The 11603-nt window shown below is 42.0% G+C and overlaps 2 protein-coding genes across 3 annotated transcripts; one reads left to right on the forward strand and one right to left on the reverse strand.

Moving 5' to 3' along the window:
• Positions 1 to 412: 412 nt before the first annotated feature.
• LOC308107542 (F-box only protein 40) lies at positions 413 to 6340 on the forward strand. Of its 2 annotated transcripts, none has more exons than XM_080459922.1 (4): positions 413 to 473; positions 683 to 741; positions 839 to 2674; positions 5477 to 6340. In XM_080459922.1, exons 2-4 carry the CDS (start codon positions 739 to 741, stop codon positions 5693 to 5695), a joined length of 2058 nt encoding a protein of 685 aa, XP_080316048.1. In that variant the 5' UTR covers positions 413 to 473; positions 683 to 738; the 3' UTR covers positions 5696 to 6340. The 2 variants fall into 2 exon arrangements, with proteins under 2 accessions (XP_080316048.1, XP_080316049.1); XM_080459923.1 differs by having other exon boundaries at positions 416 to 473; positions 5439 to 6334.
• A 56-nt stretch (positions 6341 to 6396) lies between these two features.
• ttc36 (tetratricopeptide repeat domain 36) lies at positions 6397 to 10560 on the reverse strand. The gene is made up of 3 exons (XM_080458978.1): positions 10446 to 10560; positions 9998 to 10186; positions 6397 to 6732 (listed from the first exon to the last, which is right to left on the reverse strand). The coding sequence occupies exons 1-3, from the start codon at positions 10549 to 10551 to the stop codon at positions 6464 to 6466; spliced, it is 564 nt and encodes a 187-aa protein (XP_080315104.1). The 5' UTR covers positions 10552 to 10560; the 3' UTR covers positions 6397 to 6463.
• Between the last annotated feature and the right edge of the window lie 1043 nt (positions 10561 to 11603).

Here is an 11603-nt window from a genome sequence, read left to right on the forward strand (position 1 = left end):
AAGTGGACATTATGAATACCCTTTCAAACTGCAATTTCTGCATTCTATATCCTACATTTACTAATAAACAGTTGTTTTCACTGCAAATCTGTAAAATCACAACAAAAGTAAGTAGAGATTCAACTCCAAATCTTTAAATATTGTGAAATGCTGCTAAAATCTAAACAAATAAACAAATGATAATGACTAGAATACAGAGTGTGGACACTTCAAGTGTGTATGGTTTTTTTGGTTGTTTTTTTTTGCACATACAGTAGTTACACTGTTGAGAACCAGGATTACAGGCTATTATCGCCACCCTCTCAGAGTGAAGCAGTGTAACTTGACCTTGGTTTTTAATGGCTGTGTGACAATCGTGCCCCGTCCCACTGGCCTGTCTACCCCTCTTTGTTGAGGCTATTTATAATGTCCAGACACAGTACAGAGGTTATTCAGAGGTGCAAGAGCAGACAAAGCGACTGAGAAACAAAAGGGTGAGAAATTTTTCACTGATCCTATTCCTGCTATTGATCTATTTTACAAAAATTTTTGATTTTCATTAACAAAATGGCTTTTTCAACTTAAGGCAATTCACATTTCAATAGATCCTGTAAGTCAGAATAGTTTACATTACCTGCATGTATTTAGTGCATACGCGTATCTTAACAAGCAGATTTAAACATTTCTATCCTGCTTCCAACAGAATCTGTGGCTTGAATTCCCTCACAGATTGCAATATTTATGTGATCACGGCACACAATGGTGAGTGTATTTATATTTTGACAACAATGTTGAGCTCCTAAGCCATAGTAAAGTGTAAATATTGCCTTCTTCCATGTTGTGTTGTTTTTCTCTGAAGGTGAAGAGCACACAGAGATTCGTGGGCCATCACAGGCACTGTGACAAGTGTTACAGCCTCCACTGCCAGGTGCCGGTGCAGGTTTCCGTCTCATGCATGCTTGTCAAGTGTTGCAAAAGCTGCGGAGCGTCGTTCCACTTGTGCAAACAAGAAGAGCACCAGCTCCTCTGTCCCAATGAGATGGTCCCCTGCCTGAATGCAGAGAGCGGCTGTCCCCTCACCATGCTCCGCCACATGCTGGCCAGACACTTGGAGATCTGTCCTGCCAGCGTGGTCTGCTGCTCTCAGGAGTGGAACCGCTTCCCCGTTTCAGAAACGGAGCTGACATTTTACAAGAGCATCTCTGAAAACGCAGAGGCGGACCTGGATGTTGCTTTTGCTCTCAGGGACCAAGAGCTGCTGTTTCGGTCCATCAAAATGAAAAACCTTTTCCCCGAGTTGATGTCAGATGATACTAAACTGCAGGATATCTCTTCTGTTGTGACCTATCCTGCTGAAGAGGCATCCTGTTCACTTGATTATAGTGAGACAACAGTAAATGAAGAAATAGAGCTCAGTCAAGAGGAGAGAGATGCTTTGGCAAGGAGCAAGGATGTGACAAGTATTCAAAAGTATAGCTCATGGGAGAAAATATTCAATAAAGAAAAGGAGGGATGCAAGCAAATGGCCGAGAATCTGAATAAAGAGGAGAAGGAAACAGAAATGGAAGAAGAACCATCAAACAGTCTTGCTAGAAGAACTTCAAATCAGGGATTAGACAGCTCTGCGTCAGGAGCAACCGGCCTCGCCCCGTGGCAAGACGGAGTCTTAGAAAGGTTGGGCAAAGAAGTCAACATTGCAGAGTATAATATGTATCTAGCCCACAATGGGGTCATGCTGATTAACTTTGGCCAACTGGCTGCCTGCACACCAAGAGATAAGGACTTTGTTTATGGGAATCTGGAGCCGATCGAAGTCAAAACCATTCGCACTTTTAATGTTCCTAAAAGCTATCGAGCAAAGCGCAGCCACCTGAAGGACCCGGCACGCAAAACCACAATCACACACCGAAGCCTTGACACTGCAGATCTGGGCGTGTCACTTGAGGACCTTCCGAAGTGCGAGGAGATTAGCACGACTCTTCTCTGCTGTCTGGAAAAGGAGCTGAAGGGACATTTAATCTCGGAGAGCACCTCAACAGACGGCTTTTATGTAGATATAGGAACACAAACATATAGCTTCCCCTCTGCTCCCTTCAGAGCTGATGCTTCCCTGGCTGATGTCATGGCGGGCAGGTCACAGGGTCTCCACATGCACGTAGGAGCAGAATCTGTCACCAGAAGACACAACAAAACAAGCTCGGCCTTCAGCTACATGTGTGGCCGCTTCTTCCGCCGTGACGAATACCGCTCTCATTTCAGGAATGTGCACTGTGACATCCAGGCCTCTCTGAACGGCTGGTTCCAGCAGCGCTGCCCTTTGGCATATCTCGGCTGTACTTTCACCCTGTTGAGGTTGAGCCCCGCAGGTCATCAAGCTGCAATCAAATACTGCAATAATGTCAACAGTTTAACACTCCGACCCCAAGCCACTAGCCCGCCCTGCGAAGAAGGGAAAAGCTTGAGCTCTCTGAAGGATGGTGGGCTTAAAACGGACGCCCTGAGCAGGCTGCCCCTGGAGATCCTCCAACACATTGCCGGTTACCTCGACAGTCTTACACTGTCTCAGCTGTCTCAGGTCTCCCATCCGATGAGAGAGGTGTGTGCCACGTTGTTGCAGGAAAGAGGGATGGTCTCGATCAAATGGGAGAAGAAAACACACTCAGATGGGAGAAGTTCCTGGATAGCTTCCAAGAAAGCAAGTATCCTTGAGAGTTTCATACGATTCTCCAGGCTGCTATTTTTATCACTCCAGGTCAATCATTTATTGTCAAGGTCACAAAAATATATCCTCACTCTCGGTGGGTCAAATTGTGACCGAGCACTTCTTCCACAGGGTATGTGAATCAAGGCTATTTATGGTAGCAATGATTGGCTGGTGGATAGAGAAAGAAGCCTCACTGGAATACTACTGGTTCAAATCCTGGGACCTTCAGGAAACTAAAGGTGGCAGAAAATGAATCTGTGGGGCCCTTGAGCAAGGCTTCCAAACCCTCAAGCACTCATGCTCCTAGTGAGAATAGTTAAATGGGAAGAAGATCAGCATAGAGAACTGGTAATGTCACCAAAGCAACCAATAAATCAATTCAAATGAAATACATAAGGAATATATGGATATGTATAATCCTGGTTAAATAAATCATCATTTTCAACTTAAACTTAATATGGTAAAGCAGTTATTACATCTGATTCCTATTTTGAAAGCAGCTGAAATGACATCCCTTATCCAATTACTACTAATACAGAGCCCCCCAGCTGCTCACTTCTGATGTTATTTCATGGCTTTTATTCCCAGAATGCCGGTCATCATTTTATTTACTGTGTGTTTTTCATATAATTATATCTTTTCAGCTCCAGTTTTTCTGTCTATCTCAAAATTGCACCCTGTGCACAAGGCCAAACTTGTATATCAGTTCCCCTTCAGTACCTGACACCATTCTGTTAGCTGTCACTGGAAAGTCTCAGTCATCCCCCCAGCCTGGCAGCTGCCACATTGTAAACAGTGAGCAGATTCCCAGCATCCCTCTCTAACAATATGACAAACTGAATCACAGCCATGTTGGCAACCATTAATGGGTTCCTATTGAAGCTTCTGTTGGAAATTTACTGCTTTTTTTTTTTTTCCACCACTGTGTGCTTATCAAAAATCAGCTGCCCGCTGGGCTCAGACAACATGAGGAAATAGAGGTGCAATTTCTTCCCTGACATCAGTGTCCATGCAATAAATAATCTGGTGGCTGCCTTTAGTGTTGCAATGTGCAACCTGTTTGTTCTACAGTCTGAAAACAAATCAGACAGCAAACAAATCAAGCAGTGATTTCCAGCCATGGGCCACATCAGATTCAGATTTTGTTTTGACTTCGACATCTGGCTGCTCTATTGAACCATGGGTGACATTTTTCCAGGTCCACCTGTTTCCCAAAATGAAAAGGTCACTGCTCATCAAAACAAAAATATTCTTCTGTGTGCGGATGAGATGTTTCCCCTTTTAGGTTGGTAATACGGGCATAGTGCATTCGAGGTCACTTTCCTTTTTAGGATTTTGTCATATTTGAAAGTTCACAACAAAGTTTGAAAGTTCAAAAAAATATACATCAGCTGGAAAAATGACGTTCGATGACAAAGCTGGACCTCAGACCTCTTAGCTGATCACTGGTGCTCGGAATAATGTGCTATAAAAGCTGGCAGTGCAGTAGTGCTATTAAAGACTTAGAAACTTTCATGAGATTAAAAATGCTATTACTGAAGTTTCATGTAGCTCATCAATGTTTTGCTTTTGTTGTTTCTTAACAGTTACTTTCTCATTCCAGTTCTGTTTATCTGAACAAGGTGTCTTCAAAAGTCTGAAATTACACAGAAAGATGACTTTAAGTAACATTAACATCAATTTACGTCACAGTACACATGATGCAGTTTTGCCTTAAGGCTTACTTTTTTATGGCCTATTTTGCTGTTGTATGCATGTTTTCATTCAACTTGTTTTCCGGTGCTTCTTCTTGTAATTAGATAATCAATCCTACTCTTTTATGAATTGCGAATATCCAGATCATAGGTTATCTTTCTTTAACCAAAGCCAGCTGAACTTAAAAAGTAAATCAATGAATAGACTGACACACAGTCTTGAAGCTCAGCTAATGTGCAACAGCAACATAACAATAATACAGCTGGGAACTCAGAGAGACAATGACAAGTTAAATATTGCTTGCCAGAATAATGCTAGTTTTATACTTTTTAAGTAACTAGTAACTGTATTCATGTTCTTATTTTTTCTACCTTGGTCAACACATGCCAAATGCATCCAACTGGTCACATTTTGAAAGTATTTCCAACCACTAAATATCATGAAATTATCTTTTATAAAAGGATAATGTATTTCTTTTTTTAATCATTCACAGTTTCAGGGAGCTGATATGTGGAAAAAAGACTTGAGTAGATAAGCATCATCTTCTTTTCTGTTATAGTTTCTCCTACAAAACAATCGATCATACGAGCTGAATACCTCTCCTCTGGAACTAATGATCTTATAAAAGTCTCTCAGAGTATTTTTACATGCACGGCATCCTCTCTGCAGTGATCATGAGACAAATATGAAAAGAGTGCCAGTGATATCAGCGATGTGGAACGGCCTGCAGCGGCTTTGCAGCCAGTAAACATAGTGCTACCATAACGAGTCCGATATGTGATCATTCATGGGAACACGGGATGCTGATAAGACTGCGAAGGCAACAGCTGGGTATTTGCTCCCCCGGTTAACCTCATAATTTGTATAAATTTGTAATGGATGGAGACAGAAATACCATCAGCCCCTGACATGTGATAAAAGTACTCTGCGATCTAGATTCCACGGATATTAAAAATAAATGCTTCCCCATGACTGTGTAGCTGTGCTGCGGTTCACTTGATAGATGTTCTGACAGCAGCCTCCTACACCTCCTTCTGCTTTGCCTCTGTGTGTTTTACAGGTCTGGAAATTCAGCTCTCTGTTTTCCTCTGTGAACAGATGGAGCTTTGTCGATGCTCCTTCCATGTCAGAACACCTGAAAACCTGTTCTTTCTACCAGAGAGAGGAGCGCACAGATCCTGTGGCTTTGGCCTGCCTGGGAGAGGTCAGAGCCAAACACAAAGGGCCGAAGCACACAAGATGATGCTTGTGTCCTGGAGCACGGAGGGCGGACTGGCTGCACGAGCAAGGGCCTTGTTCAGAGTCACTCAGACGTGATGTGTCGGCACCCACAGAACCGAAAAATAGATAAAGCCGCCGCATAAAGAGAGAAGGAAAGTCAAGAGAGGCTGTGTGCTGAAGCCCCGCTGACAGACGCTGTACATGTGCAACATCTCCGATGGCATAAACAAACACTTCAATGTGGTTTACTCATCCTGCATTTTCTTGTAACACACCCTCAAGCCATATTTCTCATATGTAGGCAAAAGTGACCTATTTCTCTGTTAAGATATACAAAAACTTGCTGAATCCCCCACAATCCCCACATTTTATGATATGGTGATGAAGTCATCTGTGATGTTTCTGTGATGTTACCTCTGTTGTTTGCTTTGACTCATTCTGTTTTTAAAGGAGAAAATCTTTTAATATGAGTAAAGGCAGCGTGAAGTGAAGCTTCCAGCTGCTTTTAATATGATAAGACTGACATCTACTGGATGAAAACTGAAGTACCTCAGGAAGCATGCTTGAAACTTGAATACTTAAAAGATCTGGGGGTCGAACCACTGCGTCACACGACATCAGGATATCAGTGTGCAACAGTGCATGTTGTGATGACAACACTGTTTTAAGTAGATGAAAATTATTGCAGAACATCAGAGAACTGTGATTGTGTGTTCCGTAATAAAACCGATTTGCAGTTGGATACTTGATTTTTTTCCCCCCTTAAACACCAGTAAAACAATGAAAATAGAACGAGGTCAAAAGATAACAAGGGTTTTATTGAGGTTAAGAACAGAGAGCTTGCACACAAATTGTCCATTTAAACTACTGCATCTCAGAAACGTCAGGGTTGCGCAGCTTGTTGATCACTTCTGATAACATTTTGTTGCACAGGGCAGCGTAGGGATTAAGAGCCACAACCTGCTGTCGAGCAAACTCATTTCCGAGAGCAGCCGCTCTCTCAAAATCCGCCCGGGCCGCATCATTCTGGCACTGTAATCGACGCAAAAGGCCTCTTTGCACCAGCGCCTGGCAGGCAGTTCGTCCAGTGCTGCCACTCAGAGAGACGGCTCGGTCCAGATCCACCAGGGCTCCTGAGGGCAGAGGGAAACCTCACTTTCAGTTTATATCACACTCACTTCAGTCCACTGGAATCTTCATTCAGCACCTGGATTTGTTTCATATTAATCTAGAGCTAAGGTTGTAGTAGAATGCATGAAAATATATTAGTTGGTAATCACCAAATGATTAATCAGTGTATTATCCTGGTTAGAAAAGCAAATTTCATCTTGGACTTAGATATATACTACTTAAAAAAACTACTTATAAATGTTTGGGATGCATGCAATGGCGATTTCTGCATCTCACAATTTATTGAAACAAAAGCCAACAACCACTGTTGTCAGGGTCTCAGTTGTCTGCTGAGGCATCAAACTCTTCTGAATGACGGCCCGCAGGTCATTGAGAGTTACGAGCCTCTACATGGAGACTCGGCTGATCCCAGAGGTTTTCTGAGGGATTCAGGTCTGGAGAAAGTACAGGTCATGCCACAGGAGGCTCCCCAGTCTCCAGCAGCTGTTCACTGATGATGCCACCTCCATGAGCTGGAGCTTTCTCATCCATGAAGATGAAGTTAGGTTTGTATTGTTCATGCAGGGGCTGAAATAATGATGTTCTTCAGGTGGTATGGGCTTGTCACTGTAGAAAAGCTCACCTGTACAGGTTGTAGTGCATTTTCGGTTCATCTTGAAATTTAAACTGAAAGCCCAACATCCCAAACTGATTTGTATATCCCATATCCTTAATGCTGCAACCGGGACTCAAACCCAGGTTCCTCACAATAAAGGTCAATCCTGAAAGCAATGACCCATCGTTGATTTCCAATGGTATTTTAATTTTTTTTCAAGAACCTATGATTTGTTATGAACTGATCACAATATTTTGATATATTGTTCAATATGTTTGTCAGGTGACTTGAGTATTACAGTGTGATTTTGTTTCTTGATGAACATCCATGTTCCAGTTTAAGCCCATTTCTTTCTACACTTCTGCATATTTCAGGTGTACTGATTTGTCTATGTTTAGGAAACAAGATTGCTCCATTCCAAACTACAATAATCATATAGAGACTGTGTACAGTATACCACTGTCTAACATGTTAACTGATGATGTCCATTCCATACAGCCAGAGTGAACAACTTTCATCATTTTGAGGGCTACAAAAATGTCATCCTAACTTTTAGAGGCCCAATTGTGACCAAGCACTACTCCAATATGAATGTGTCAGGATGTTACTCTGACTAACATATAGATTTACTTAAAGGAGACATATCATGCTTTTAAATCCTTCATTTTTACATATAAATCATACAGTTGTGGTCTATACAACGCGGAACTGCAATGCTTGGGTCTGAATTCCTTATTATTATAGCTCCACAGGCCCCTTTTCAACCCCTTTTCTGATGCGCTTCCGAGAGCAACTCGTTTTGGGGCGGTCTCTTCAAATGCAAATGAGACACTTCATACCCCGCCTCCTCTCCAGGTTGCAGAGGTGATACTCGGTTCAACGCCACCCTGTTCGGCCATCTTTGTAGTTTGATAGAACAGATACAATTATCTAGCGGCGCAGAAACTTTATATTCACACATTATTTACAAAATGTCAACAACGGAAGATTTGTCCATCCAGCCATACATGTTGGAGCCAGAGTCGGACCCGGCGGAGCGAGATGAAAATGACGATGATGCACCTGAAGAACAACGTCTTCATATGGATGTAACGCAATGGTGTGTTACTATATTTACACTAACTTCTCCATCCATGCCCACTACTACAATACTGCCTGTATTACAACGACTATTTAACACAGAAGTTACATTATAATCTAAAACGAGCACACAGCGCTAACATATGAAGACGGTGCAACTGCTAATGCGAACAAAACAATGACAGGGACGTCTTATCATCACACTTTTTAGCGTTATATACAGCTTACCGAAGTGCTCTGTTCGTCGTCTCCATAGATAGAAGGAACTGACCGCTCAATCAGACCAAGTCTTTCGGCAAATCCTTCTTTATACTGGCGGAGGTTGCTGAAGCAGTCGTCCTTAAAGTGCTTCGCGCACACAAAAATGACCTTACCCACAGATGTGGGTACATTTCTGTGAAAAATAAAACTCAACCAGGCACTTCGAAAAGGTTCTGATGCTGGGAGACGGTGTAACGAAGCTTGTGGGTTACTACATCCAACAACCGAACATTTTGACTTATCCTCTCGTAACTTCGGTTGGACTACAAAATCGCAGCGAGAAACAAAAATGGCGGATTGCTCGAAATGTCGATGTCCTAATTTGGCAGTTCCGCTGAGAATACTGTGACGTCATTGTTCAAAAAACGTAATAGAGAATAGAAAAATCGAAACCGATCGCAAAATATGACCAAAACAGAATATAAAGATATCAACGGAGCACCTGAAGAGACTACTTTGAACTTTTCTGTACTTCTAAACACTCTAAATATACAACAAAATGCATTTAAGGGCTACAAAAGTGGATTTAGCATGATATGTCCCCTTTAAGATTTCTTACTCAAACTACAAACCATTCACAAGTGAAACCCAGTTCAAGTGTAATTAAAATAAAGTTTCTCTTCTAATAATGAATGAACCCATAATTGAATACATTTTGGAAATTGGTTTTGTTCATCAAGGTGAATGGAGATGGGGCTGTTTATGATTTTAGATCTGTCTTATATCCATTTCCTCTGTACAAAGTATATCAATATTCCTAAGAGAAATCCAGGTATGTGTATTCAGGTATTTGTTTTGGTGTAGGAATAAACAGAAGTCTGTAGATTTTCAATGTTTCCTCTGTACTGTTAGCATATGTATAAATCCAGGAGAGTAAGAACGTGTGAAATCAAATAAAAAGGCCTATAAAGACGAACCTCAGTTTAAAAAGCAGACAGCACAAAGGAGGCTGTAATGACTTGATCCTGGTTTGATTGAGTTCAAAAATCTACAAAGCGACTGCACAATCTGATGACTATGATTCATGAAGAGAGCGATTAGATATAAAAATGTGCTTTAGTTTATGCAGTGGCGCAAATAAGATTCAAAGGAGTAATTCAATTCATTTGCTTCGAGATATTCCAGATGTAATTCCTACAAATCCCTGCATGAGAGCAAATATGGCTGCATTGTAGACAACAGTAAAAGAGCTAAACCCACGATCAACCGAGAGTTTATACGGTGCATCAGACAGACAAAGCTTTGATTCAGTGTCATGCTGCTCTTACACTCTGCAGCTTGATATATTGGCATCCTCCGGAAAGGGTTCTTATTGAATCTGTTGTATGTACCTGCTGTGTCGCCCTGCAGCCGCAGGGCCTGTGCCCGGTTGTTATAGGCCGAGGCTCGCTCAGGCAGGATCTGGATTGCCTGGCTGAACAGCTGAAGAGCGCCTTGCAAATCCCCCGCCTCGGCTGTTGAGACACCCTGCATCTCCAGCTCCCTCACTTGCTTCAGGAACTCCGTGTCAAAGCCACTGTCTGGCAGGAGGAGATAAACAGGTTGAAAAAGCACTCAAACTCAATTGACAGGTACCGTGGCAAGAAAAAACACAGAGATGTCACCCAGAACTCAGTTTGGATTACAATGTCATGCTCTTGCTCGCTCTCTCTCTCTCTCTCGCTCTCTCTCTCTCTCTCTCTAGCTCCCCTCACCTCAGGAAGGAAAGGTGTTCAAATAAACTCAATATGCTCTGACATGATACGTGTAGACACGTCAAGCCAGGAGCTGCATGCTCACCATCATCAATTAATTCCTCCTCTTGGTTGAGGCCGGGAACGTCTCCAAAGGGGGAGGTGGGGTTGAATATGGCTTGGAGTACGGCTCTGTCATGTGCCGAGGCCATCCCGCCAGTGTCTCTGAGCAAAGATGGTAAAAGGAGGAAACTCATGGCACCTAAACTACAGCTGGGTGGAGAATGCTCCCCTCCACTAACAAATCTGCCTGTTCCACCAGCCAATGGGAAAAGGGGGTGGAAGCAGAGCTGGACTTTGAGATTCTTCCTGCACGGTCACATCTGCATTTGGTTAAGTTAAAAAATGCAGTAACCACTGCACGCTGGAGAGATGTTGTTGTAATGACTGAAAAGGACTGAAACTGCTCTCAGAGAAATCCAGCATGATGACAGGTTTTCCATGTCTCTGTACAAATGTTAGGACAATTATGTTTACTGAACACTATAAAGGGATTCTTGCTGCATAATTGCACTATTTGAAGAGTGCTTTGCATTGCTAGAACATGCACATTACATAAAACAGGCTTTGCAGCACTCTTACACTGAGTTTGGAGTCAGATTTTACAATACATTGCAATGATGGGAATAACTCAAATAAAAAGTACCTGATTTTTGATACTTTGATTTCGGCTTCTCCTATCATTGTGCAGCAGAATTCAGCAAGCGTTGGATTGTTTGTCCACTAAAAGGCAACGTGAGCTGGGGTAAGACCGTCATGAGACAGGTTGGTGTTACTCTATACTGAGGATTTGTTGTAATTAGTAAATAGTAAGTGAGCAAGTTAAAAGTAAAAATGATCAAAAAGTGCACCTTTTTCAAAACAAACATAACAATAGTTAACTTCTCATCCAGGAGTAACAGCAAAAAGTAACAGAGATCCTGTGTCTTATTTTATTTTGGAGGACGTTGCATATTTATGAACATGAAATCTCATATGTTTACACAATAAAGTTGTGATAAATAAGTCAGAATGAGCTTGAGGCTTTTTCCACTCATTGTCTCTACTATAAAAGGAAAACATACAGAGTTCCAGACATAAAAAACAAGGACAATAATGATAAAATAATCCTAGCTGGATTAAATCTACCCTAAAGAGCTATTATTCCAGTAAATGCCTTCCAGGCAGAGCCTGTCATACAGTGAAAACTTTTAAAGAGCCTGAT

The sequence above is a fragment of the Lipophrys pholis genome (assembly GCF_963383615.2).
Source record: "Lipophrys pholis genome assembly, chromosome: 3".
Lineage (NCBI taxonomy): Eukaryota > Metazoa > Chordata > Actinopteri > Blenniiformes > Blenniidae > Lipophrys > Lipophrys pholis.

What these genes read in the sequence shown, in the direction of transcription:
- LOC308107542 (XM_080459922.1), top strand. An exon ending in CCTGGATAGCTTCCAAGAAA is followed by an intron (nt 2,675 to 5,476) that starts GCAAGTATCCTT and finishes CTCTGTGAACAG; the next exon opens with ATGGAGCTTTGTCGATGCTC.
- ttc36 (XM_080458978.1), bottom strand. Translation starts at nt 10,551, where the DNA reads ATGGCCTCGGCACATGACAGAGCCGTACTCCAAGCCATATTCAACCCC. An exon ending in GGAGGAATTAATTGATGATG is followed by an intron (nt 10,187 to 10,445) that starts GTGAGCATGCAG and finishes TCCTCCTGCCAG; the next exon opens with ACAGTGGCTTTGACACGGAG. An exon ending in GCTGCAGGGCGACACAGCAG is followed by an intron (nt 6,733 to 9,997) that starts GTACATACAACA and finishes CTCTGCCCTCAG; the next exon opens with GAGCCCTGGTGGATCTGGAC.